The sequence below is a fragment of the Pieris brassicae genome, chromosome 3, assembly GCF_905147105.1.
Source record: "Pieris brassicae chromosome 3, ilPieBrab1.1, whole genome shotgun sequence".
Lineage (NCBI taxonomy): Eukaryota > Metazoa > Arthropoda > Insecta > Lepidoptera > Pieridae > Pieris > Pieris brassicae.
The window spans coordinates 17334446-17360668 of record NC_059667.1 but is presented as its reverse complement, the minus strand read 5'-3'; the positions used below and the strand labels follow the sequence as shown (position 1 = coordinate 17360668).

At 31.6% G+C, this 26223-nt stretch overlaps 1 protein-coding gene across 2 annotated transcripts in view; it reads left to right on the top strand.

Moving 5' to 3' along the window:
- LOC123707266 (tumor necrosis factor alpha-induced protein 8-like protein) overlaps positions 1-24203 on the top strand; it is a 34928-nt gene extending 10725 nt beyond the window's left edge. The window contains exons 2-6 of one of the 2 annotated variants that reach the window (XM_045657167.1): positions 6825-6894; positions 18466-18599; positions 18878-19036; positions 19766-19863; positions 20730-24203. In XM_045657167.1, the coding sequence (XP_045513123.1) occupies positions 6882-6894; positions 18466-18599; positions 18878-19036; positions 19766-19863; positions 20730-20901 (576 nt within the window). In that variant the 5' untranslated portion in view covers positions 6825-6881 and the 3' untranslated portion in view covers positions 20902-24203. The remainder of the gene's footprint in view (positions 1-6824; positions 6895-18465; positions 18600-18877; positions 19037-19765; positions 19864-20729) is intronic. The other variant, XM_045657165.1, reaches the window with a different exon arrangement.
- The last annotated feature ends 2020 nt before the right edge of the window (positions 24204-26223 follow it).

The following is a 26223-nucleotide window of genomic DNA, read 5'->3' as shown; positions in this document are numbered from 1 at the left end:
CATTTTTTATTGTCCCATATTACAGTTGCCTGGAAGAAATCGTTTGTTAGCGATAAGGCCGCCTGTTGCCTAATAACTTATGTTACCTACTTACTTTTTGTGTTTTTATTTGTATAATTATGGTAACAATATAAATAAACAAAAAAACAATTTTAAGGTATCTCTAGAGAGAGAGAGAGAGAAAACTAACTTCAGCTGAAATTTAACTTAGCTTAGCTCCGTCAAATTGTGACCATGAAAGCGGCCGTGAAACTAGTAAGGGAATTATAATTAAGGATGCTTTAATAAGGTCACGTATTTTACTTTGAAATTTTAGATTTTAACGTAAGTTCTTAGTAGATTTTTGCCAATAATGATCTCTGTTAACATCTTAAATCTGCATAAATCATGACGGCTATCATGTAGAGTAAGAAACCGGAACGATTACGGTGCAAGGAAATTGAATTTTCTCACGCACTCGTAAAGCAATATAAATCACGTTATGACTAATCATTTGACTCAGCTGGTAACAATATTAATCGAATCTTAAGCGACATAGAACTCGCACATCTCTCATTATAATTGGGACTATAGGCTGTAATATCTACACAAATACACAATACGTAAAAGCCAAAAACGGAATACACATTTCAACAAAAAAACATAAAACAAACAACAAATATGATGTAGATTTATGGTATGCTAAGTTAGTAGAATTGCCATAAACCAAACTATCTAAAGTCTTGAGGCATTATTTCCGAAATCAAAATTAGTGTTTCATTGAAGAAGCATTTTCTATGATTCATAAAATTTCCGTTAGGAATTAACAAACAGGAAGGAGATAAACAAACACTTCATTTATCACCAAAGATAGTATGTATGATAAGGATTCCTTCATTCATTAAATTTAAAAAAAAACTAATTTACGACAAATAATGATGTCATGATTATCAAAAGATTTACTTTGTCAAAGAATGCTACATATACAAAAAATATGCTCCGTAATTATTAAATATAATTTAAATTTAAAGCTGTTTTTATAAAATAATTTGAATCCTACATTCAGTTATGGCTGGTCAACGTTCTGTTTTGTATCAACTTTTATACTGTTAATGATTCATCTGAATATTATAAGCGGTATTTTTAGCATCCAATAAAAACTCGACTAGCCACTTGTTGTTATAAAATATGTAATACTTTGAATGGAGTTCTATATACTGCATCGGAAGTGTAGTTATTTATTTATTAAACCTTGCCAATGCTCGACTCACTGATACATTTGTAAATAAAGAAAATACAAGATTGAATGCAACAAACATAATACACACGAAGAAAAAAATATTCATCAATTCACATATTATAAGAAATGGGAAATTGATTTAAAATTGTGAGGGGAGTTTAGGTAGAAAGGCGTTCTTCTAAAAGGAGGAACAAATGGAATACATATAGAGGGTACACAACGATTTAAATTTAGCTACAAGGTTGGGGCAATCAAACTTATTCAGAAACATCTTAAACGCAACCGTTATATCAATTAATTTTCTATGACAACGTATTACAGTGCTTTAACCTAGTTTCGTATGTTGGGAGATCTTTTTTCGAAATTCTCAGAACAAAACCAAACATCTTAGAAGCTTCTTTTATTGTACTGTCCTGGTGTTCTGTAAACGTTAGTTTACAGAAATGACTGTTTCTTCTTGAACTAGTAAGTTACTTATACGATATTTGTGAAGTATGATATGTGCTAAACTTTTATCAAGCAAATCTGACTTGAGCAACAAGCAATCCTTGTAGTTACTAAAACACAACAAAAATAGAATTTCTGCATACATATACTCGTTAGAATGCTTGACTATATAATTTACAAATTTATTAGATAGTATTGGCCCTAGACGAGAGCACTGCGGTACACCGGAAGTTATGTTTTGAATAACGAAAGTCAAAAATGATCACGTCGTTGTAAGTATCCTACCTATATAGTTAGCTAATCTAATAGTACAATCATTCTTTATTTAAATATTGAGTTATTTTGCTTTTTGTTTGTAAGTTGTATTTGTATATTAAATATATTTGATGTGTATAAGGTACAATGAGCTACCGGAGTCGTTATGTAAAATTATTTATCTTGACATCTTGGGCAGTCTCTCCTATCCTGTATTCGGTAGTCGCTCATTTAATTTTTTTTAATGAAGCTTTACTAATGACTTGGAAATTATATATTATTGAGCAAAATTAAATACATAAATATGTAGGGCCGTTATTGAATATTTTTAGTTAGTACTCACGTAAGTGATTAGTAATAAATAATACAATATTTGGTCGTATTTCATATCTAATAGCAGCAAACATTTCAATATTATAAATTAAATCTTGTTTAACTTAAATAATTGTCGATTGTTGAATTTTAATACTATCGATTTTAAAATCAACATAAGTACTCACTGCCATTCACCACTCTTCGTATATTTACCAAATAAATGATACAACAGTAAGGGCATTGTTTATAGTATCTTGGATTGTATAAAGTTATTGTTAAATCCGTAGATATACCACATACGGGGCTCGAAGGGTTTTAATATAATAAACATCTTTTTCCTTCCTCCAACATAACAAGATTAACTATTTCATATTTGTATTAAATTTGCGTTTCCTACATAACTCAATTACGTGATCTATTGAGTTGCCTATGCAAAAGCATAGGCAACTCCTGGACAGGCGTGTCATCTAATAGGCCGAATTGTGGCCTGTCTGTCTGTTCAGTTTAAAAAAAATAGTTCATTGGAGAGATATCTCGCTAGTGTGTAGAAAATCATTTAGCAGTACCGCAAAAGTTATCTGTATACAATTCTAAGATTCCCTATTCGTCTCGCAAATGATGACAGGATGTACAAACACACACCTGCCATATTAGGGATTTTTTAAAACCTTTATTAATAAACAAAAAAGGCATTTTGTAATTTAATACAACCTAGAAATTAATTCAATCCGTCGCCATATGAATGTTAAATTCCGTAAGATGATACTTTAGTATAGTATTTGTTAAATTACTTTCCTTTCCATCTAATTAATTACTGCGATCTAGTTTGCTTGTAATATGTATTTTGTCTCTGCTCATTATATCTATGGTCTCTAACTTAATTACATACATAAACGTCAAGTTTAATTGCTCTTGAAAGTTTCGACTAAGGTTCAGTTGTAACATAACTCATAAGTTATATTATATGCAAAGAAATAATTATATTTCTTAAATTCGATTATTAATTATCTATTTTGTTTTTACAGATATTCATTTAGTTTTGTTTGTTAGTCTGTGGAAAGGACACTAGTTTTATTTGTCTATTTGTCAGTCATTTATAATTTGAATACGAAGTGTTTGTAGTACATTTTGATTATAAAATAAATGGGATAAAAGTGAATTTCAACTGAAATAGCAAATTCTAAATATTGTTTCTCACAATAAACTTTTTGCAACACATTTGAGTTTAACTCCCTTCTATATATGTAACATCTGCATGGTACATGCACTCGTATATAAGGAGAAAATACAACTGCGCAACATCAGACATTACAAACAGATGTAACAGATGAGAATAATGGGATATACGTGCTATTGTCGTTTTATATGTGCGATAAATATAAACACCAGTGAAGTATATACACGGACGAACAGCTATAGTTATGTCATAGACATCTTTCGTACTAAATTCCCTACGTCCACATTTAACTCGAGTATCAATTTGCCATTAGACTCAATGAGTTCTATTATTTTTTTAGATATAGCTCGTAATTGCATTTTGATTATATTACACCAGAATTTTAATTGTTGATAACAAAACAAAATGTATCAACTTTCAAAGCATATGTAAATGCTTCATTTAAACCAAACAATATGAACTTTAGTTTCTCTATTGTAAACGAATATATAATGTATTATTAACCTATCACTGGACGGCTGGACATATTTTTAATAATCTGAAACGTAATATTGTTTCAAGCTCTAGTATTTTTTGAATGTATTCTGTATGAATGAAGTCAGAGCAATGGCATTACTGAATACTGTCAGCTGGAATTGTCATTATATGCCACAGAGCTTATAAATTAACAACGTCACAGTCAAATCAGTTCAGAACATTTGATTTGATATTGCTAGATCTATAAATTAACGGCTTTATTATGTAATATTATGGCAGTTGACAGTATTCCTCTGACATATACATAAATAAAGATATTGTATTGTAGGACTGTTCAAACTTCAAAGTATTGACTTCGCTTAACATATCTGACTCATGTTTCAGGACTTCCCAAGAAACTAAAAATAACTTATATAGTAATTTAGTATTGTGTGTGTTTTATTAGCTGTACGTTGATAATGATGGTTTAATTGTAACCACTTAAGTCATTGTTACAAGTAACCGGTCATTCGTTGAGTCATTAATTTAGCGTTTTATTTTCATTAAATGGTGCTGAAAGTGTTTTATTTATCACCAAGTTACTGTCTTACAATTGGGCATTACCACCACTATGTGATACCAGTGCTATGTACTCAATGAAGTATCTCTCTATCCTGACTTATGGTCTTTATTACGAGTGTATCGCTTATTAAAAGATTGGCAATTCACTTGCGAGCCTTCTGGGTTTGAGAGTATGCATGTAGGTGACGGTAGCGGCGGTATCACTTAACATCTGTTCGTATGGCCACTATTCGGTGTTTTCAATTTTTTTCATAATTTGTAAAATGAAATATTTCAAAATATAATAATTTTAATTTAATTTTTGAAAACTAAACCTCTTATTAATAATCTAGTTTCACCCTTTTCAACAAAACACTCTAAGTTAGTGTCTATTAATTACAGTGTAAACACATTTGACAGGAAGAGGCAAAAGACGTTAAAGCAGACTAAACTGATTTAAATTTTGTGAATAAAAGAGTTAGTTGTAAGCTTGTATCAAAGAGAGAGAGAAGATTAAAAACCACAAAGGTAACTAATCATACCACGTTACTTTAATAGTTATTTAGGTTTCAATGTTAGTACTTAATTTTGGATAAAAATGTTAGAGCGTACGAATTCCATACACACATATTTCTGAGTACCCCATAAAATACAAATATAGTACAACAAATATATACACGATTCGAGAAAAGTTAATTCCTCATTATCTATAATAAAATTATGCTTATGGGATAATATCTTTAAGTGAGGAAGCTGTCTAAGTGTACTTTAACTGATGTGGGAGGAGATATAAATCTCTTCCTCTACAGCTAAGTTGAGATATTTTGTAAGAATTCTAGATATTAAGACTAGAATACTTAATTGATTTTACATATTAATTTTTGTAAAGGTTAGGATATATTCTAGTGGATGTTTAATGCTCTGTACGGGCGTTTAAGCCCCGGCTCAAATTGATTTATTTTATTTATTATTTCTTAACACTTCGTTACATTACAATATCAAAAATGAACATAATTAAATCAAAAGGACGGCGGCCTTATCGCTTCGAGCGATCTCTTCAGACAACCACTGTGAGTAAAGAAAAAAAATGTATTAAATTACATAAGATAGGCAAGAAGTGCAAAATACATCTTATACACAGTTATTAAGACAAAACTAAATAGGAACAAAAAAAACAAACTAAACTAAAAAGATGATACATTAAAAATAAAAAGTAAAAAGACTCATAAATCACGATAATTTAAGATCCGTCTCACGTCAGTTAGTAGTTAGCAAGAAAGTTACGGATACGATGTGGACAGGTAATGTTTGTACAGAAGAAATTTAAAGGAATATACACAACTGCAGAGACCTTAAAGGAATCGCCCAGAAAGGAGGAGTTATGAGATTTACTTTATATGAGCAGAAACCAGAATAATAACACACTCATACCGCGAATAAAACTGGCGTTTTGTCCCAAAATTAGCCACCTTCATCTATAACAAACAAAAACAAAAGCTTGAAGAAGAATGTTTCGGAGTTGTAACCCCGCTGATATAATGTATTGAATAGGGTAATAAAACCTCATGGCATCAGCATTCAATAATTTTACACTTTACGAGAAACAAACAATTTGCGTAAAATTAAAGTCTTTCTCAGAATAAATTATTAAAACGGAATATTAGAGCGTGTAGTAATTTTTCCAGCATCCGCCAGTCTCGGATAAAAGGATTTAAATATAGACCCAGGAAGCGATCGTTAACTTTATTATCCTTACACGGTAATGCTGTTATGCGCCCGTGTAACTTGTTTTATTTCTGTAAATAAAATTTAATAAAGTCTCTGGTTTGCTCAATTAAATGATATAAACGTTAATTTTACTTTTCTAACGCTTTTCAGCACTCGGTTTTGTCGGCTGGAATAATATAATAACTACGTATTAATTTTAGCTAAAAAAAATATTTTGCGCGAGTTATGTTCGGTGGCGGTTGTTGTAGATGCATATGTTCAAACACTTTGTTTGAAGCTAGGTATCAACTGACTTTAATCGTTTGATATATGAGCGTATTATACTAACATTAAAGTAGTGGTGGTGGGGTTGCGAAGCTAGATTAACAATAAACTAACTTGGCTTATTAGGGTTCCTAAATGTAAGTGACAATGCAATGTAAGTATCGCGATATTAGAACTATTGGACATTATCGGAAACAAGAATGTCTTATACGATTTACGAGTATGGGAAAAACCAAAAGGCAAATTTTAGTTTACGCTTCTAATTATTTACTACAGTTAATTAATATAGATAATCCGCGACACACATTATTTTTGTTGGCATATTTCACGTAAAACTGTTAAATTCTTATTTATGGTTTATTTTATTTTTGTTTTAATTTTTTTAATTTATTTTGTTTACAGGAGCTGGAAATATAGTCGCCGATTTTCTTTTGCCTCGAGTATTTTTAAGTTTTCTTCATGGTAGCCACTTGTAAGTTTTATTTTTTGTTCTTTATAGTTTATTAAGTTTGCAAATATTATCCGTTTATAAAAGTGTTAAATCACAAGACGTGAACATTGTAGAGTAAACAAAAGTATAAAAATATCTATATTTAATATGTATTTCTGTTATATCAATATATTTAGGATCGTTTAGAAGCCATTTTTGTTTTTGATACGATTACCGCATCTTGGGTAAGGCTTCTTGAGAAAGAAGACACCAGAATGTCTTTATCTTCTTTCCCTCAATATTTGCCGAAATACATAGTAAATGTGACTGTATAGCTAAAATATCTTATAATCAATTATATAGTTACATATTATTCATTAAATAGGATAAGGATTCATCATTTACATAATAGGACGTCGAGTTAAGGAATTTGTGGCGACGCAAAATAATCTAGTACCTGAATCTATTTTATCTTATTTTCCGCTTGCTCGGGATTGCTCGCATTTTTAAGGATTTTCACTCACGTGTTTTAATGTAAATGAATCGTATGGGTTAGACGTTTTTCCTAATTATTTAAATCCATAGTGGATTGAATTACTGTATCTATACTACGACTCATGACAAAAATTATACATATTTGCGATACGAATATACATTTAAATAATACTGTATACCAATAAATGTTTAATTTTGTTTAATAGAAAGTAACTTTGAGTCTCGTTTAAGCTGATTGGTGCTGGATATAGTTTTGTAATAAACATGGTATACGGACTTTTTTGCAGATATTAACGCGTTCCATAAAACTTTTGTACCATCACTTTCTATTGTCGATAGTTTCCACAGAGTAAGTTTGGGTTACATTATCGAGGTATGTGTCCCTGACTCTATTTATGTTCATCAGTAATGTAGGATTTTAAAGGTGAACGAATTTTTCAAGCCGGCCGAGTAGTATTGGAGCTAAATTCGATATTTTATTGGTAAAAATTAGGTGAGTAGGCGTTTGTCCTGGATTCGTTAAGCGGTCAAGGCGCAGGTGTGCGTCCTCTAAACTTCGACATACAATATTAATTTAATAGGAATTGATCGCTTTGTACTGTGTACCTTTTATGTATCCATTCTTTGTTCACCTTTATTATTATATACGTTTCTTAAGGGCCTCGATTGATATACGAGATGCACAGAATGCCCAATAAATACCAATTTAAAAGCCAGACTTATTTGTTAAACATTTAGTCAATGTACTAATTAGCGTACTCTTAGTAATTATTTATATGACTATTAAAATCCATGAATTTGCTTATAGTTTGACCATAAACATATCAAGTTCTAGTTTATACACAACAGGTATACAGAATATAAAGGATGTCTTGAATAGCTGGTTGCTTAGCAACGCTTCCGAGAGGCCCAAGGCTAAATGCGCTGCGTAGTTCAATATTGTTCAATTTAGTCGATGTTGAAATATATTGAGGGATATTATTACACACAGGCTTTGTATAAAAAAGAGAATTATAAAGATTTGAATGTAATATTTCATTATAAACACTTAAATTTGAACTAAAAGATAATAGTGCGTTGTGTTAAGTGGGTTCAGTGTTCATTCAGTGTCAGGTCACCTGCGCAGACAGTCACAGTGTTTTTCAGGAATAGCAAGAAGACATACAAGATTGTTGCTTTTTCTTTTGACTAGTATTGCTAGTATACAAATATTTTAATAAAAATGCTCTCTGCGTGTGTCTAGAAAACTAAACACGAATATATTATATATAGATAGAAGATAAAAAACCCTGAAAACTTTTGTATTAAATATAATAAAATTACAGACATACTACACACTTCAGTACATTTTTATATGCAAGGTTTTCTTAAACTGAATCGAATACAAGGCCTCAAATTAAATAAAAACCTTCACCACCGTGATAGAGGTATGTTAGTGTTCCTAATCTATCAAAATTGAGTTCTTACAAGATCAAATATACCCAATCATAATGTTGTTTCCCTTCAAAATCCTGTTATTACACGAAACTCATATTATAAGGTGAAATTGATTTTCTTCCTACACATGTAAAGGTTTTGATTTCAGGTCAATGACATTTACATGGTGTGACAAAAGGGCTTTTTCCAATTTTTCAATAAATCTGATGAGCTCAAAATGCGTAAATATTTTGTCTATAAAAAACATATTTTTATTTTCCTAATTTGGTCAGAAAAGAAATTCCCTAGTAGCGTCAAAAATGCGTCCTTTATTGATTGTTTTAATTTTGTAAGTAAGATTTAAGTATTTTGATATTTTTTTTTTTTATAGTTAAAATAAAATAGAAACAATACGTTTTAGTGTCGAAGTTATCATACCTCGCTTGATCATAGGTAATTTGTGAAATAAATCAATACTGGGCGGCCCAGCACTGATATTATCGTATTGTACAAAAACCCGTACAGGTGACGCTTACTAGACTTTTCATGTGGAGAAAAGAAGTTGTTCTCTTCCTCAAGGGAGATTCAACCACTGACTGGCTGGCTTGAGGGCCAGTGGCTGATGTCAAGATCTGTATATGTATACTTCAAAACACTTTGATAGCGCGATTCAGGTTATGATGCCTTCGCAGTTACGTACTACCCTGACTGTAGCCTCTGATTTGTAGACATTACAACTGTGACTTTATGGCCTATAACTTCTGGATGAAGCAGAAGGCGTCCACAAGGAGCCTCAATCCTGTTCGGTCTTCAACTTCGCATTCTACCTAGCAAATATATATATAACGTTTTTATTTGAAGATAACTTTGATTTAGGGTCATTAACCTTTTCCATATTTAGGTGAAGCTCCGGTCTCTCTAAAATGAAATGGACCTATTTCCATTACTAATTTGAGACATTGGCCTCAAAGGGTCTCTTGAGAATTTTAATTTATTAAGGTTCTGTTTGGATAAAGGATAATTTTCATTTTGATTTAGAGGGATTTGAAGTCATAAAATATACCAGAAATCGTAAATTAAAATCCTCATCCTAAAATAACAAAATATTTATACTATGCCTTTAGTTACTCGGAAATAAACTTTAGAACATGAAATTCCCAAAGAAATCTCTGCTTCCAAATTTAAAATCGAAGATGGAAAAACAAGAAAGTGTAAAACGACTCCTAATTAGCATTTATACAACACTCATAATACATGCAAAATGCTGATTAGGGATACTTAATGTAAAAATATCCACGCTAAGTACATAAAAAGGTACTACATATGGTGTATCTGGGGACTTGAGACAATATCACTTTTCGACTAGCGTGACCCACTACCGGCAAACCAATTTGTTTAAAAATGGTCACGTGACAAAGTAATGTCATTCCCATACATTTTCGTTTGGTTTTAGTTGGTCGCGACAGTCCGTAAGTGATTTTGTCTCAATCCAAGCCCCGGTTCTAGGTTTAATTTCGGACAAAAAATTGTTTAACGGTAGGCAGGGCAAGCGTAAAATCTGGTTCAATACATCTTGAATCAAATGATTTTGATCAAACATATTACTGACATACACGTCAAATTATGTATGTAACTATTATTTATGAATAAAGTTTTTCTTTAAATTTCGGCTTCGTTTGAATAACTGTGTCTTCATGAAGTAATTAAGTTTTTATGACTCACCTTGGTAGTTGAAACAGTAACCTAGATTCAACATATAAAAAATTCACTTTCAGTTTTTATATCTTACGGTTCGTTGGTACCTTTGTAGTTTTGTAGTTTTTATAGGGTACATTCTGTATTGTTTCTAATATATTGGCTTTAAGTTTTACAAGTCCTTTAGTGTTGCTGGTGACAACAACTTAGTATTTGTATTTATATTATATATAATCAAATTAACGTTTTTATTTTATTTACTTCATTTTCTTTTAGACGCCTAGAATTTGAATTCTAGTTAACAGATATTTCTAGTTGAAATTTTAATTGATTATAAATAAGATCATGAGAAATAAGTCTTTTGCCCTTTTGAGTCTTATTACAGTTTAGTTCCAAGAAAATTTATTACAATGTCTTTTAAAATAAAATATTATTTATGAGACATGTAAGACAAAATCAACTGTTTCCAAATTTATCGCCAGTTTTCAGTACATGGACGTCGAACATTCACAATTTATTCAATATTCGTAGACGTTTTCATCGCAAAATATGTTTCACAAGATGCTTTATAAAGAGTTTTATAACCAGATACGTTTAAATGAACTGAACTGCCTAGCCTATAAGTTTTTATTTATACATTCCTTTTGTTACGAGAAAATGGAAAAGTTGGATAAGTCGCGCGTCTTGTTTCTAACTAGCTTTTCCAAGTTAGCTACATTTTATACACTTTGTTTGAGAATCACTTTCAATATTATACCAGTACTGTGTAGCAAATAAATAGTTTCAATGTACCTTATTTATTTACGAGCCAAATCAGAATTTGCATGTTTTGTTCGATTTATAACAATAGCATTTTAAACGGTTGTATTCAGCTGTTTGGGTCAATTCTAATAGTTGAAATTTGACCCACTTTCTGTTGACGGATTGATCTGAAATTTTGTACGTACCATTAGCTTTGATGACTATATATTGTCTGATGAGGAGAGTGATGTGATGATTGCCTACATCATTTTATTTACATAAAACCGTTTAATTTAAAAAAAACTCAATTTTTTTTTCACTCTCCTCATTATTTAGGATTACTTTATCTACGTTAATTATATTCATTATTAAATTTGGTCATAACTTTGTGTTCTGCAAGCGATTTTACTAGTTAAATATAATTTTACATCTTGAGTAATTTGGTTAGAGCCTTCATAAACGAAGCACGGTTGATACAGGACGGAGTTTAATGGATATGTTCCTCGTTACGTGCTCTCAATATTAATTAAGTTCATATTAAAGCTATGAGATGTAAAATTCATATTTACCGTCTAGCTGGTACTGTTAGGGCAAGATTCAAAGACTTAAGAACTTTGATAGATCCACTTAGCGCTAAGTATTGGTTCATATATGTCAAATCCAATACGTTGATATTTGTGAGTCATACTTATTCCAAGTCTCGACCCAGAATTCGAGGGTTAAATTGATACGAGTAGATCGCAACTCAGTTGGACACTGAATTTTAACTATATATTTTAATCAAAATGCATTTTTTTTATTTCTGTAAGATACATATACCAATGGCGCTTAATATCTTTTAGGTATCGTCCTCAGATTTCTGTTTCTGATCCGTAATTATTTATAATAGGCAATTAGTTGATCAAGCTTCTGTGCTCGGGCACACAGGTCAATCGTTTTTATGGTCTAAACTCTAAGGCATACCGGTTTCCTCCCGATGTTTTCCTCATCATACGAGTGTGTTCATTTGTGTACAACCAGGGATCGTACCTACGACCTCAGGTATGATAGTCGCACACTGAAGCCATCAACCAACGTTTTTCATATTTATTCATATCTTCAATTTGGTATTATTTTTGTTTTACCATATTGAATATTCTTAGAAATAATCGTAATACAAATAACGTAGCCAAAGTCGTAAAGTCTCAATTTACTTTTCTAATATCAAATTTTTTAAAAACTTCGCTCTAGGTACCGTCTTTTTACGAGGGTAGCCGACGGATCGATGGCTCGCCTGTCACGCAATCCTACATACTTTATACTTTCATAACTTATGAAATCGGGACAGTTAACACAACAATGGCTCAGCTGGATTACAAAATGTTACATTTAATAGAAATTTTCGTTCTAAAGCTCTCGTTAAAATAGGATCAAGCTTTGTGTGCGAACGTTATGTTATGTTTTAGAGACTTGATTGTAACACTATTTTATATTCGCTTGCTTTTAAAGAAGTCACAGTATCTAAGGTTTATTTCGTTAAAGGTATGTAAGTATTGGAGAGCGCGTCTATACTAAAAGAAAAGTATTGTGTTTTTGTATAAATGTTTGTAATACATTTTCAAAAAAAGGGATCTCTAACAAAAATGCAATTATTTAACCGAAGGTGTGAAAAAATACGAATTTTGGTTTTTATTTATAATAATCAAGTTAAAAGTTCCTTGACTGATTAAATATTAATTAATTACCTACTTGAATTCAAGAATTTTTAAATACCTGTAAAGTATTTTTAAATCTACTAATGTGGACATTGTGCCTAATTATGTATTAGATATATATTCGTTGTGCAGTAAAATCTGTATATTGATGATATTGTGAATGTGTTTACCTAATAGTATGAAAGGCAGTAATTAGAAACCAAGAAAACTAAGTAAAATAATACTTTTATGATAACAATGACATATCTATAGTCCGACTTAGTAGACGAGTGAAACCGCGGAGCATTGCTAGTACATTAATAAAATTATCCGAAAGTAGTATTATGTTAAGTGAAGTATTTCTAATTATGATTTTATTGATTATCATGTTAAAAGGAAGAGACTGGCCCACACCATAGGGAATCCTAGTGTGAGGGCCAGTACAATTTACTTTACCTAAATATCCTGTATTGCGTTAAAATCACAATTGAGGCAGTGATTGTATTCACATATTTAAAAAATACATTGAAGTAGAGCATTATATGACCCTTGACAATGTCAATTACTAAGCCACGAATGTTACAACATTTGATTAAACCAATTTTTCAATTTAAAAATGGTCGTTAATACGGACTAATTAAAATATAAAAGTTAAAATATAGCTTCGTTGGTAAGCTGAACCCGAAAAAGAACTTTTCATATAAAATTTTGTAGAACCTAAAGTATAAATAAAATTATTAAAAATTATGTAGCTTCGTATTAAAGCATTTCCCCGTTGGTTTTTTGTCATTTTATGTTAACATAAAATGACATCTGATGTAATATATACCGTTTTTTTAAATTTCTAAATTTTATTCAAAAATATTAATTGTTAGTACAAACTATATAGCCTTTGTTATCGAGCAAATTTTTAAGAAAATGTCCCAAATATACTAAAGATGTTTACCATTGTGTACTATGTTTACACATATTATTTAATCTCCAAGCATCAAAAGCTCTTGGTTTCGTCTCTAAGTGATTAATTTTATTCCGTGACCCATAAACGCATGTGGAGCATGTACGTTCGCGAAAATGTTACGCCTAATTAACTTTTCAATTGATACCATGTCAACTATTTTGTTGCTCGCTTTATGATTGAATTTGTATATTAATAATAATAATAAACCTTAGCCTTACTTAGTTCCATGCACTTAAGTTCCATTCAAATGTGTATATGGAACACTTTTGCGTAAAGCCTCCTCTAACTCTAGATTTCTCTATATTTTCCTGTCTGTCAGACTTGTTATGCTATTTCTATGTAGTAGATATTGGAGGTTTTTATAAAAACGGCATCCGGGCAGGAGGCTCACCTGATGGTAAGTGACACCGACGCACACTGCCAAAATGCTCTCAAGTGTGTAACGGGCCTTTTAAGAATCGGTTCTCTCTATACTCTATATATAAGGACACTAAGTCGAATTGGTTCGGGAATACTTCAACAGACAGCTGTTTCTATTTGTGAATCTTAGATAATCAATATTTACGTCGATACGCCCCCGTTTGGATGTCACTATCAATTTAAATATTCAGTATAAATGTATTGCGCGTTAAATTCTTTAAAATGCTAGGATGCAAAACGATTGAAGCTGAGTTCTCAAGAGTCGTTATTCTGGCTTATAATTGGCAACGTCATTTTAAGTAACACAAAGCAATATATTCTACTGAGAAATCTGAAGCACATTTATATACTTCATTTAAATAATACTTCTGAAACACGAATATATTTTAGTTATTAAATGTACAGTATTTATGTAAATCAAGGGCAATATAGTAACGAAAATGGATAACCGAAAATTTTCCAGTTAAAAACAAGATGCAAACTTAATTAACATAGTTACCGACTGATAAAATCCTCAACAAGTTGACAAAACCAGCGGTTCAATTATCAATTAATTAAATTGCTCTGCTTCGAGGATCTCACTTATTCATAAATAGATACAGGAATTACAGAATCAATAGATACAAGAACTATATTTTCTATGAAGTATAAACTGTCATTGTTGACAGTTGACAATTTTCAGAACAAAAACAATGTATGCTTTAATGAGTTAGATCCAGAGATAAGACTTAATACACATAATAACTTCCGTGTGTCAAAAACTGGATTTTGTTATGTGAAAGCACATCGAAACATTATGTTCCTTAGGAATTCATATTATTATCCTTATATCTGTTCCGTGTTTTAACTGCTATAGGAACCAGCGAGGCGTGGAAATTTCAAAATACGCTGAAATAACATATCGCGTGTGTATAATGCAATTTTTCTGCGTTAAATATGACAGCTTGGAAATGAAATGCGCGGTAAAATTATTCCAAGGCGCCCTCGGTGCTACTATTACACGTATTTTAATGTCCAAGTATTTAAAATTTACGGTGTAGATAGTTGAACCTTGCTTTAGGTAGAAATTTTGACTCTATTTTGCCGAATTAAAAAAAATATATAGTTTAATAACAAGGCTTTAATTTTATAATTCCACGTGACCTTGATTAGACCGATGTCTAATTATAATTCCTAACTTTATTACGTATATAGTTTTAAGTTTATATACTTCACTGCCTTTTCGATATTTCTGTTAAATTTATCTACCTTTCATGATTCATGTTCTGACATAAAACTTAAAGTTATGTATAAAAATGGCTCCCCCTGGCCGTTTAATATCTTTGTTTTTTAGACTGTAAATGTTTTTATTTGTAAACAATTTGCTAATCAGCTTTTATATTTAAAAAAAGGTATTTAAAATTCGCTTTTTTGCCCGATGTACATAAAAAACAAAATTTTAGAGAAGATAAGCCTGATTATGTGATCACGGTAGTTGTAATTTTGTATTTTTAATTAAAAAAAATTCAATTCAATTTCAAACCTCTCGTTCCTCTTATGAATAGTATATATTGAGGTACTATTATTTTATTATCAATCTTTATATTTGTAGAGTATATGAATATTATTAATATGTTATATACCGTGGTTTTATTAACCTACGTGATTTTATCATAAACCGTCTATTGTTGGAGGCGGTTCCGGAAATTACACCCGGGGCGGTAACCCCACACAATAACCATAGATTGTAAATCGCCGGAAAAGTTTTTATACGTTGCAAAGTCACGTTGCAGTTTTTGGACTATCGTCTTGGTTGCCATTTTGTTAATATTCGAGTATTTACCAATGCCAATGGCTCATGAGGGAGAGTGTAAATAATATACATCTATAACCTATCAAAAATATTTCTAATTACACGTGATAATGCCCTTTATAAGCGATGTATAAATGTTTAAGTTGTGTTCATTATTGTTTCGTAATGTACTTATCACTAGAAAGTGCTTTTTTGGAACTGGACTTTAACTACGATGCGATTGACTATGTTGGCGTATTCGATGTTTAAGCACTCAGTTGCTTTAGTAGGAAAGTGAAGGCCAAATTGTCGACAGCCTTGTAAGTTGAAATTGCTAATTAGCCCAACTTGGCTTTATATGCTTTGTTCAGTTTCATAAAAGTAACTTCAAGGATCCTCAATTTATCGATACTTATTAAGCTTTCAAAAATGAATTAGTGCAGGTTCTGCGAATTTCTCGAAATTCTCTGTATTCAATTCGTGATAAGTTATAAATTTACTTACATTACTAAATCAATATTACAAAAGAGGTAGTAATAAAAGTAAACAGAAGATTTAAAAGAGCAGTATTCTGTTGAGCTGTCTCTTCCAGACAATTAATTAGAGTTTCAAATGAATGTTTAGTAATAGCAAAACTCTTAGACGATTTAAGTTTCAAATTATTTCTTAGGTAACGTCATCTATATGTCTTCATTAAGCGGAATTTACTTTACGCAAGTTTCTGTTCAAATAACCACTAAAAGTAAAACACAAAAGCTGCTCAAGGAAAGTATGTCGTAAGTTAGGGGCACCTTTTTCTTTTGTTAAAGTTGTAGGTAAGGATTATTTTGAAACGACCTCCACACGAAATACGTAAGTGATACTCTTATCAGAATTAGTTCTGTTATTTATTCCTTTATTGACATTCATCCTTCCTGATTAGTTTGGGCGTTTAAATAAATAAACGTTAAAATTAAGAATTACTAATAAAATACACTAACATTAAACCAATAAACAAGGTACACAAATAAAGAACCTGGAGTTGTTTCTTTTAATGAACTAATACAGATTATCAATGACAACTACCAATATCTATGGTTAATTAACTTTTATGATCAAATAAAAATAATAAATTAATGTAAAGTCAGGAGTAGCAATTATCCGAAATGTCTTAGAACACGGGTTGAATTCAATTAGGTCCGACCCATATCATAAAACGCTTGTCATTCGTTTGCATTGACAGTAATATCTGATAACTTCGTTCAAGCCCTTCCAAGTTCTTGACATTGACGTCTCTACGCCTTCCAAGGGCGTTTTGGCACGCGATACAGCAATTTTCGGCTATCAGCGGAAGCCTGTATGCGGAACTTGGCAGTGATGAGTCATCGAGGGTAGGGTATATATTGGCCGATTAACCTGTGTGTTATCATAAATCTTCCGCATCATATGGGTAATGACTTCATAGATTATATAAGGAAATATAATGTATTTTTTAGACGCCAATCTTATTTGTGGTTGGAATTGGATTTTGATTCTGTCTATTCTAAAAACTAATACACACAGCGCACGCTTATAGCAACTACCAGCCTCACTTTCAATACGCACACACACCCTCATACATTCAGGTTTACTTGGGGTCTTATACGACTTTTGTTCAATTAGATGTAACACAAAGATTATATTTAAAAAATTAATATATATGCATCACCACGGAATTATTGTAATCTAATAAGGTCCCACAACACAGGGTCTCCCTAGTGTTAGATCAAATTTGTCACAACCATATTTCTGTCATGAATTTTTATTTTATTTTTTCTATATTACTTCTATTCGAAATCTTTGAATCCTTTGCCAGACCCACGGGAGTGGTCGATTACTTGATCATTGTCAGGCATAATTAAATAATGCGTAAAAAGTGAAAAACCACTTCTGAACAATAAATATTTTTAATTTTCATAGCAAACTTACAGCTCTAATTATATTCAGCTGTTATCTGTAAGTTCCTGTTAAAATGAATCATCGTTTAAACCTTGGCCATTTGTTTTCTAATTAATATCAATTGGTATAATTAAGCTATATTTAGCTTTCTAACCGCTTTTGACCGCTATGGAGGTTTTATTCTATAGTAATTATTCCACAGAATACAAATAGAAACTCTTCATGAATAACTTTAAAGATTTGTTTTTTTTTTCAATAAATTTTAAAGTAATAAAAGTAGTTCCAAATTACTAACTAGCTGCCACTGTGAACTTTATTTTAGCCTAATAAGTTTTCTTACTAAGCTTATCTCTTTTACTATCTACATACCAACTTATGAAACATTTTGCTATGCTACCTCAGAGACTGTTCGCTTATCCGGAATAATTTCCAAGATCCAATTTTCTCATAGTTTTCTTTATCAAATTTTTCGCATCATAAAAAAATATAAAGGTGATATTTCTGATTGATTACGTATTACGTTTCAGCTATGGAGGGCGGTGCGTGGTGCGCCCGCGACATTTCACTGCGCGCGCAGAAAAAGTTCTTATCGCGAGTCGGTGGCGCTGCCAGCGCACGCTCACTTGTGCTTGACGAGCACGCTGCTAAACTCCTCGATCAGGTACAATAGACTATATAAAATGACTTCACTTACAAGACACATTAGTAAGTAAATAGTTTTTGCATTAATTTAATGTTAATAAATTCCGTCTTTAACTATTACAATAGGCAGAATTATCTAAGACGTTGGTATAACATTATCTATATATAGATATATTGATAGAGAGAAATGCTGTAGTTACTGTAGTGAAATGTGTATTCTAATTAAAATTATTATACTATCGCTCTACGCCGATACTACATTACTTCAAATTAAAATGTATAATTATCATATTTCAGTTTTTAACCGTTCTCCGACAACGAGTAGAGAAGCGAGAAGCTGAAAAATTGGTAAAGCACGTAATCAAGGCGGCCGTGAAGTTGGGAGTACTCCGTCGTCATGGACAATTATCGCCGGCCGATGACCGCGCTTTAGATGCCTTCAGATCTAAGTTTCATGTAAGCTGTCCTTGTATATAAAAAGAGCTGATATTATTGTTTATTTATTAAAGCTTACCACATCGGACATTGTACTTAATCTACTGCATATTTTATAAAATCTTTCATCTAAAATGTATGAAAGTTGAAGGAAATATAAGTGTTTCAGAAAAGAAATTAAAAAATACAATTAAAACGTATGATACAAGAAAAAACATCAGCAAAACAGCGAATTAGGTTCGAGATAGGCACCCAACAATGCTTTCTCTAAAACCGATCAGCCCACTACCGAATATATCCAGCTCCGGATAAGCGCTATTCAATCCGTTAAAATCGCGACGGAGAAGTGCTTGGACTCCTAGGTTGGTTTTTGTAGGAGGAATTTTGAAGATATTTCTGATTTTAGACCTAGGAATTGAGTAAGGGATGACAATTTTAACATAATGAAAGAGGTCACTGCTCTGTATATGATTATTTAGCAGTTAATATAAGAAGGTGACACCGGCTAAAGTTCTTCGATCGTACAGTGATATATTATTACTGGATTGTTATAACACCCGGGTACAAGATAATAGTAGTTTAGAAATAAAGTTTGAAAATGTACATCATTTGGCATTTGTAAGGCCTACAACTTTATCGTAAGAAATTTTATAGGTTAGGAAATTAATATTGATTAAAATCAATTATGACACTATCAGCAAAATGTGGGTTAGAAATATACATAATAACTTGAATGTTAAAACATTTCAGACGGTGTTAATGGCTATAGTGTCATTTTCGGAGGTGGAGTTTTCCTACGACCGAGGTTTTCTACAAGATGCACTCCGTGACTCACACCAGTCGCTCAAGTAAGTTGATATTGCTAAGGAATTGAAGCGGTTATCAATTTGACGAATATAATATATGTACATCCTGGTCAATACGATTTATTCCCGCCATAGAGTCAAATACGCAGGACTACTGGTTTAAGTGTTTTTTTAAAAAGCGCACTTTTCCTATATCTTTCCAAAATCTTACCAAAATGCGACCTGAAATATCTTTGTTAGCCTAAAATATCGCTCACATTAGCGTCTTTATTTATAATAAGAACGGAAAATTTAACACAAAAAATTTAGTGCATTTACTTAGCAAAATGAATACACAAAGTATGTTTAGCTTTTATGGACTTGTTTAAAGTGTAAGCTAACAACGCGCCAGCAAACATCCTTGTTCCATTTATAATTTAGATGTCAAGAGAAGACGACAAACTCATTTATTTATTCACAAAAATACATACACTATCCTTACAGTACTAAGCCGATACGATAAAGTCGAAAAAAATTATAATTAATACATAAGATACACAATATCGCTACTGTCAACTCAATCTGCGAACATAGAAAGATGTCCATTCAAAAGGTCGTTTTATATGGAGGAGAATGTTAAGTCTTTGTTAACGGGGAGCCAACAACAACTGGCTCTGGACTTTGGTATTGCAAACAAGCTTGGCCTTCGCCATCGCACAGATCTCCTAACAAAGAATCCGAGCTCTTGAAGATCATTTAGGTTGCTCACCATCCCCTGGAAGACTTTAAGTGGACCATTTCTATTATAGAAAGTTACGTCCCAATACAAAGTTATAAGACAATTTTTTTTAATTATCTACTCTTATTAGCCAGTGTTTTAATTTTCTTAGGGTTAAGTTAGTATATAATCTGTTAATTACCATTTCCAGATCAGTAGTGGAGCGTCACTTGTCCGACAAGTCAGTATCGCGCTTGGCCGGAATCTTCGCTCTTGCCTCACGCGAGGATCTCTTAGACTCTCTCTTCGCCGGACAAATAGATGAGGGAGTGCTCAAACTCACCAGAATGCTCCGGAAAGAACTGGATAAAGGCTGGCTTTAAGTTTTATCTTTTGGAAACCTGTGCCGTCCTTTTGGCTACCTTGGCTTCAAAAGCTCAATGGATATGTGGAAGTAGCGACGACTAGGGGATGTTTCCCTACGTTTGCTTCGTTTGTGGCTTTTATGGGATAGACATTTGTGTTTAACAAGGGAAAGATGATGGTTTAATCTCGCGCGTCGTTCTGAAGAATTTAAGTTCAGATATGCTAGAAAACCAAGTGCGTAATATGAGTATAGACATTAATAGATTATGGTCTATAGTCTCACGAGTAATTAAAAATGGCTGAGAAAGAAAGTCATTAAATTAGTTTTAGGATGTCTTCTTTTCTATGGTAATATTAGCGAAAGACAAAATTTATTTTTCAATTTAGAATCCGCTCGATTAGACATATTCTAAATTTGAAGACCTCAGCACGAAGAATCTTGAACCACAGATAATGTTTTAGGCCAGGACTACAATTAGTATTTAAATATCTATTATCTATATTATAAAATAATCCTCTATGGTTTGTAATGTGAAGGAGATTGATATTGTATGAAAAGAGAATACATATCTCTATTTACCGTCAGTAATGTATTGGTGTTGCCAGGCACCTGTTTTTTTTATTACGTAGTATTTAATCGCACTTACAAAAATATTTTTTGTTAGTTTGTCATGACATCTCTTGATTTTTCTTTGTGATAAATATGGTCATAGATAATATTTATAAATTTTATTATGAATATAAATTTTGGCAATTGGTTAAAAAAATAGAATTAAGACTTTAATGAGTTTAACATTTATTCATTACTTGATTTATTATATTTTCCAATACCAATAAAATTAAAATTGCCAGTTCTCTATTTTGAGATGAATACTCAATATTTATTAAGCGTTATTTAATTATTAGATGTGATAAGTTTTTATTTTTATTAATTTTACTATAATTATAAATGATCATTTTGATATATTCTGTTGCTTGCCCAGTAAAGACTCTAAGTAGGTAAAGAATTTGCAACTGTATAATTTAGTTTTTACGTAATTTTATTCATAAATACTCCAAGATATAACGAGACTTAATTTTTCAATACGAATTCGCAAAATAATTATATTTAAACACTTTTTAATCATGTTTTTTTTTGAATTTTGCCTAACGTATCTTGCCTATAATTTTTTGCATTATTGTCAGGCCTCAGCACCTTTTTTGCGTAAATATTTTACGAAAAGTTGCCTTATTTGTTAATTTATTTTATAATGTAAGTTCTGTAAATATAAATGTTAAGTGTTTCGAAAATATCATGACAATATGTAATATATTATGATTAATTTAAGGGATATACCAAAAACTTTTTAAAATTAATAGATCCGGTATTTTAAGAGCAATAGTACGCACTAATTTTATAAACTTTTTCAGATTTAGACACAGTTTTTGGGATTTTTGTAGTACGTAACGTTCTGTATAATTATTCTACCTACTTCAAATGGTTTTATCTCTTAGTATTATAAAATCAGTCATGTTAAACAAATCTTAAGCGTCCGAGCGAAATGAACCGACCTGGCAGTTATGGGAACTAACATAGTTCTTTATTGCTACGCGCCGTTTAATTTATTAGCATTTTTTATTTTATTTTATAATATATCAAAATATAACTGTCAAACTATAATGACGTAACTTCTCTGTCAACTTAACAAAAAGGGTAACATTTTAACGACCTTAAATCCCACGACGTGTCTCGTTCCGCGCAGACTAACAGGTCCTTTGGGGGCACACACCACATGTCTTGTGATCCGTCGATTATGACTTGAACAAATTTATGTCTCAATTGAAAAAATCAAAATAAACAGCTCCATATAAGAAAATCCCATTTTATGTAAAATACGTACGTTACGCTGCGCCCGAGTTGATATCACTAACTTATCCATCTCTCATCAATGGTTACCTAAGACCAGAAATGATTAACTTGAAATCGATTAGAACATATAGATCACGTTTTAATAAATAGCATTGTAACTTCCGTTAATGACGATAATTTTATCCCCGAAGCGTATTGGAACTACATAATTCTTATCGAAATACAAATGTATAAAATAGACGCTGAAAAGCTGTCCCAACAGGGGTACACGAGACTTCAAACAGTGAACGCTCCGCCGCCGCAAAACAAAAGGCATTACAATTAAACAAGGCCGCACAGACTATTGTAACACAAGTGACATGAATTTTGGTAGACATGTGTCTTCACTTCGTCGCTTACGTCATGTTTTCGAAGAAACCTTAATACCGGTAACGTGATCTTTCATACATTGCTTTAAAAGAAACAGATATGTCTCAATCTGTTCGTTAAAGATTTTGGTACGTTTGAAGCCTGAATATATTAACCTCCTAAATAAAATAGTAATTTTAATAAGATGAAATATTAGTTCGAAATTATCTAAACAATCTTTGGACCAACATTTTATAAACATATCTGGTTTATTGATCCATATCTTGTAGCAATAAATATAAGTAATACACACAGCACAAAGCTTGCCACTTAGTTCGCATTTGTAAAGATAAGTAAATATTAAATATGTATGGAGAAAAGTAATACATATTTTTATACAAACTAGCTACTTCGGAAGGTCTCTTGCCTCCTTTTTTAGATTAACATAATAAAGAAACCTATTTAAAACGTACCTATCAAGTTTTTCCTACCCTCCTGTAAAATTACGTGTTATATAACCTGTTTTTTTTTGTTTTTTCTAACATGACTTGCTATCAACAATCTTTAAATATCACTCATATACGCTAGCGAAAACTATTCTAACAACGGATCAAATTAATATGTAGATTGTACACTCAAAAAGCTCACTTTTTATCAACGTAGACCTGTATACAATGTAAGAAATAAAATGTCCATTGTGTATTTAAATGTGTAACACGCTTCTATATGTCATATTGGTGTGTGAAATATGTCATATATGTGTGTTAAATATATCATATATGTGTGTGAAATATGTAATTTTGATGTAACAGCTCATCTATAACATAATTGTTACTTTACGAATGTAGTAGTAGATGGATGTTTGGGGGTTTTATTTGAAAATTATGGCTAGATTGTATCAAAGACACGTCCGATGTTTGAATGACAATATTGAAATGTGTTATATAAACATAGAGTTTTTAAAAAAAAATTAAATGAAGTTGTGTTTCAAACAATGAGATTTCTCTGTATTATTGCATTACCATTATGATTCATTAGAAATCTTTTTAAATCAAATTATTGTCTGATGTATTTTTTGTATTATGGCCTCGAAACTCTTGATATATAAACAATATATTATAAATGTGTAAATGTATTTAACCTTCCAAAGTTCGTTGGACTTAGGTTGGTTTTTTTAAAGAAAATTTGGCCGTATTTGTATTATTTTAAGCAATTACAAATTGCTGTTAAGTTTATTACTTAGTTTTAAAACGTAGCAATAATTTTACAATATTATATTCTATTTTTAAATTATCATTTGGACAATATTACTTTAAAATTTTAATGAATCTCATTAAGTATGACAAATATATTTTTAAATTGAATATAAATGTATATAACCTACAACCATTGCCATACTAAAAAAGGAAATAAATAGATCTATCGTTTCTAGCTTTACAGGCTCAAGAAAGTTCAAAGATATGTATGTGTTACCTAAAACTTTATTAAATTGTACACAAAATTATTGCTTTTTTGTCACGGTATATTAAAAGTGGTTTTAGCTATATCCATGCATATTTTGTACGACAGATCAATGAAGTTAGATCTCAGTATAATTTTAGTTAACTCGGACCTACTAAATAAGTAAGCTGTATGTAAGATTTGATATCAAATATACACTTGATAAATGGTTGAGTTTTATTTAATAATCACGTTTGAATTTGAAGAATAGCAGACGAAAAATCGAGATTGGACGAAAAATCTGAACAGTAATATATCTCTAATTTCTGTCGCGTGCTTTATTTTACTGCTACTAACTGACCGACTGAGTCGTGAGGTAGCGATGTGTTAATTAATTACAGGATATTGTGGTGGAACATAAATTTTACACTCTTGCAACAACAACAAATTGTTTCTTTACTTCAATGAATATTTATTAATTTGACGATGGATCGGCATATTATCCTGGCATGATTATTTACGTGTTTTTAATTATTTTTGTGGATTATTCTAAAATTGCTTTACCAATGTCGGCCCCAAATTACTCATACTAGCACCGTAATGCCGAAACTGTACATAATGAACTCTGGAGGACTGGAATAAAGTATAGATCTCTGATGAAACTTGATTCTGTTTGAGTAGAGAGAACAGACAGAAACCACGACCACTTGAGTGTGTTTCGAAGAAATTACTCCTTATGACGGAGGCTCCCTTGTTTTAGCAAACAATTCGACGGAGCGTATATAGTAAGCGCATTGAATGTTCTATTTTCTACGAAAAGAAAGAGAAGAAAATAGAACTTTCAATGCACACCGGTAGGTACATAATAATAATATTAAAAGCTACAGATACGGTTTGTACAGCTTGATAGTTAGTGGTCTGTGAAATGTGTTTTTAATCTTTATACGTATTGTATGTCAGGAGTATCTGTATTGTGTATGTAATATATGTATGAGCAAGCTGCACTATATAACTAAATATATGAGAGGGTGAGATGTGAGAACTTAACAACCCTACGGATCCCTAAGCCCTACAGATAAATAGTGAATATATAAATAAGTACGGGATGTCTGCACCAAGAGGCCTAAGGTAGCAGACGGATTCCTACTGGTAGGATCAAAGGTTCGAGGTGGTGGGATTATCTCAAAGCTATCGGGCAGGCTCACCACTATAATTAAGGGCTTGAAGTAGTCATCGCCACGTTGAGGGGAAGTGAGAAATGAATACGACAGAGCAATTCAAATCTGATTTATTATTCAAAGACAATATCTTAAATACCTACTACTTACACCTATTCATACATAATATATTTTAGTGAGCTATTGGTGTATTGCGCAGCTTCAGCTATTAACATTATGGAACACACGTGAGTCGTGTCAGCAATTGATCGATATTCGAATAAAATATAATTCAAAATTACTCTTCAGCTAATAATATTTGGAACACACGTGAGCCGTGTTAGCAGTTGGTCAATGTTCAAATGACATCTGAACACAGATAAAGATACATTTAATACTGATTCTACGCAGTGACTGCTCCTGATAAACATTAAATTTTTATGGATGACAATGTTCGTCGGCGCCGTGGAAGCGTACATGCAAGAAGGTGGGATCCATATTCTGGGATGTGCTAAGGAGACGAGTAACATCAGCGCAACCTGCTC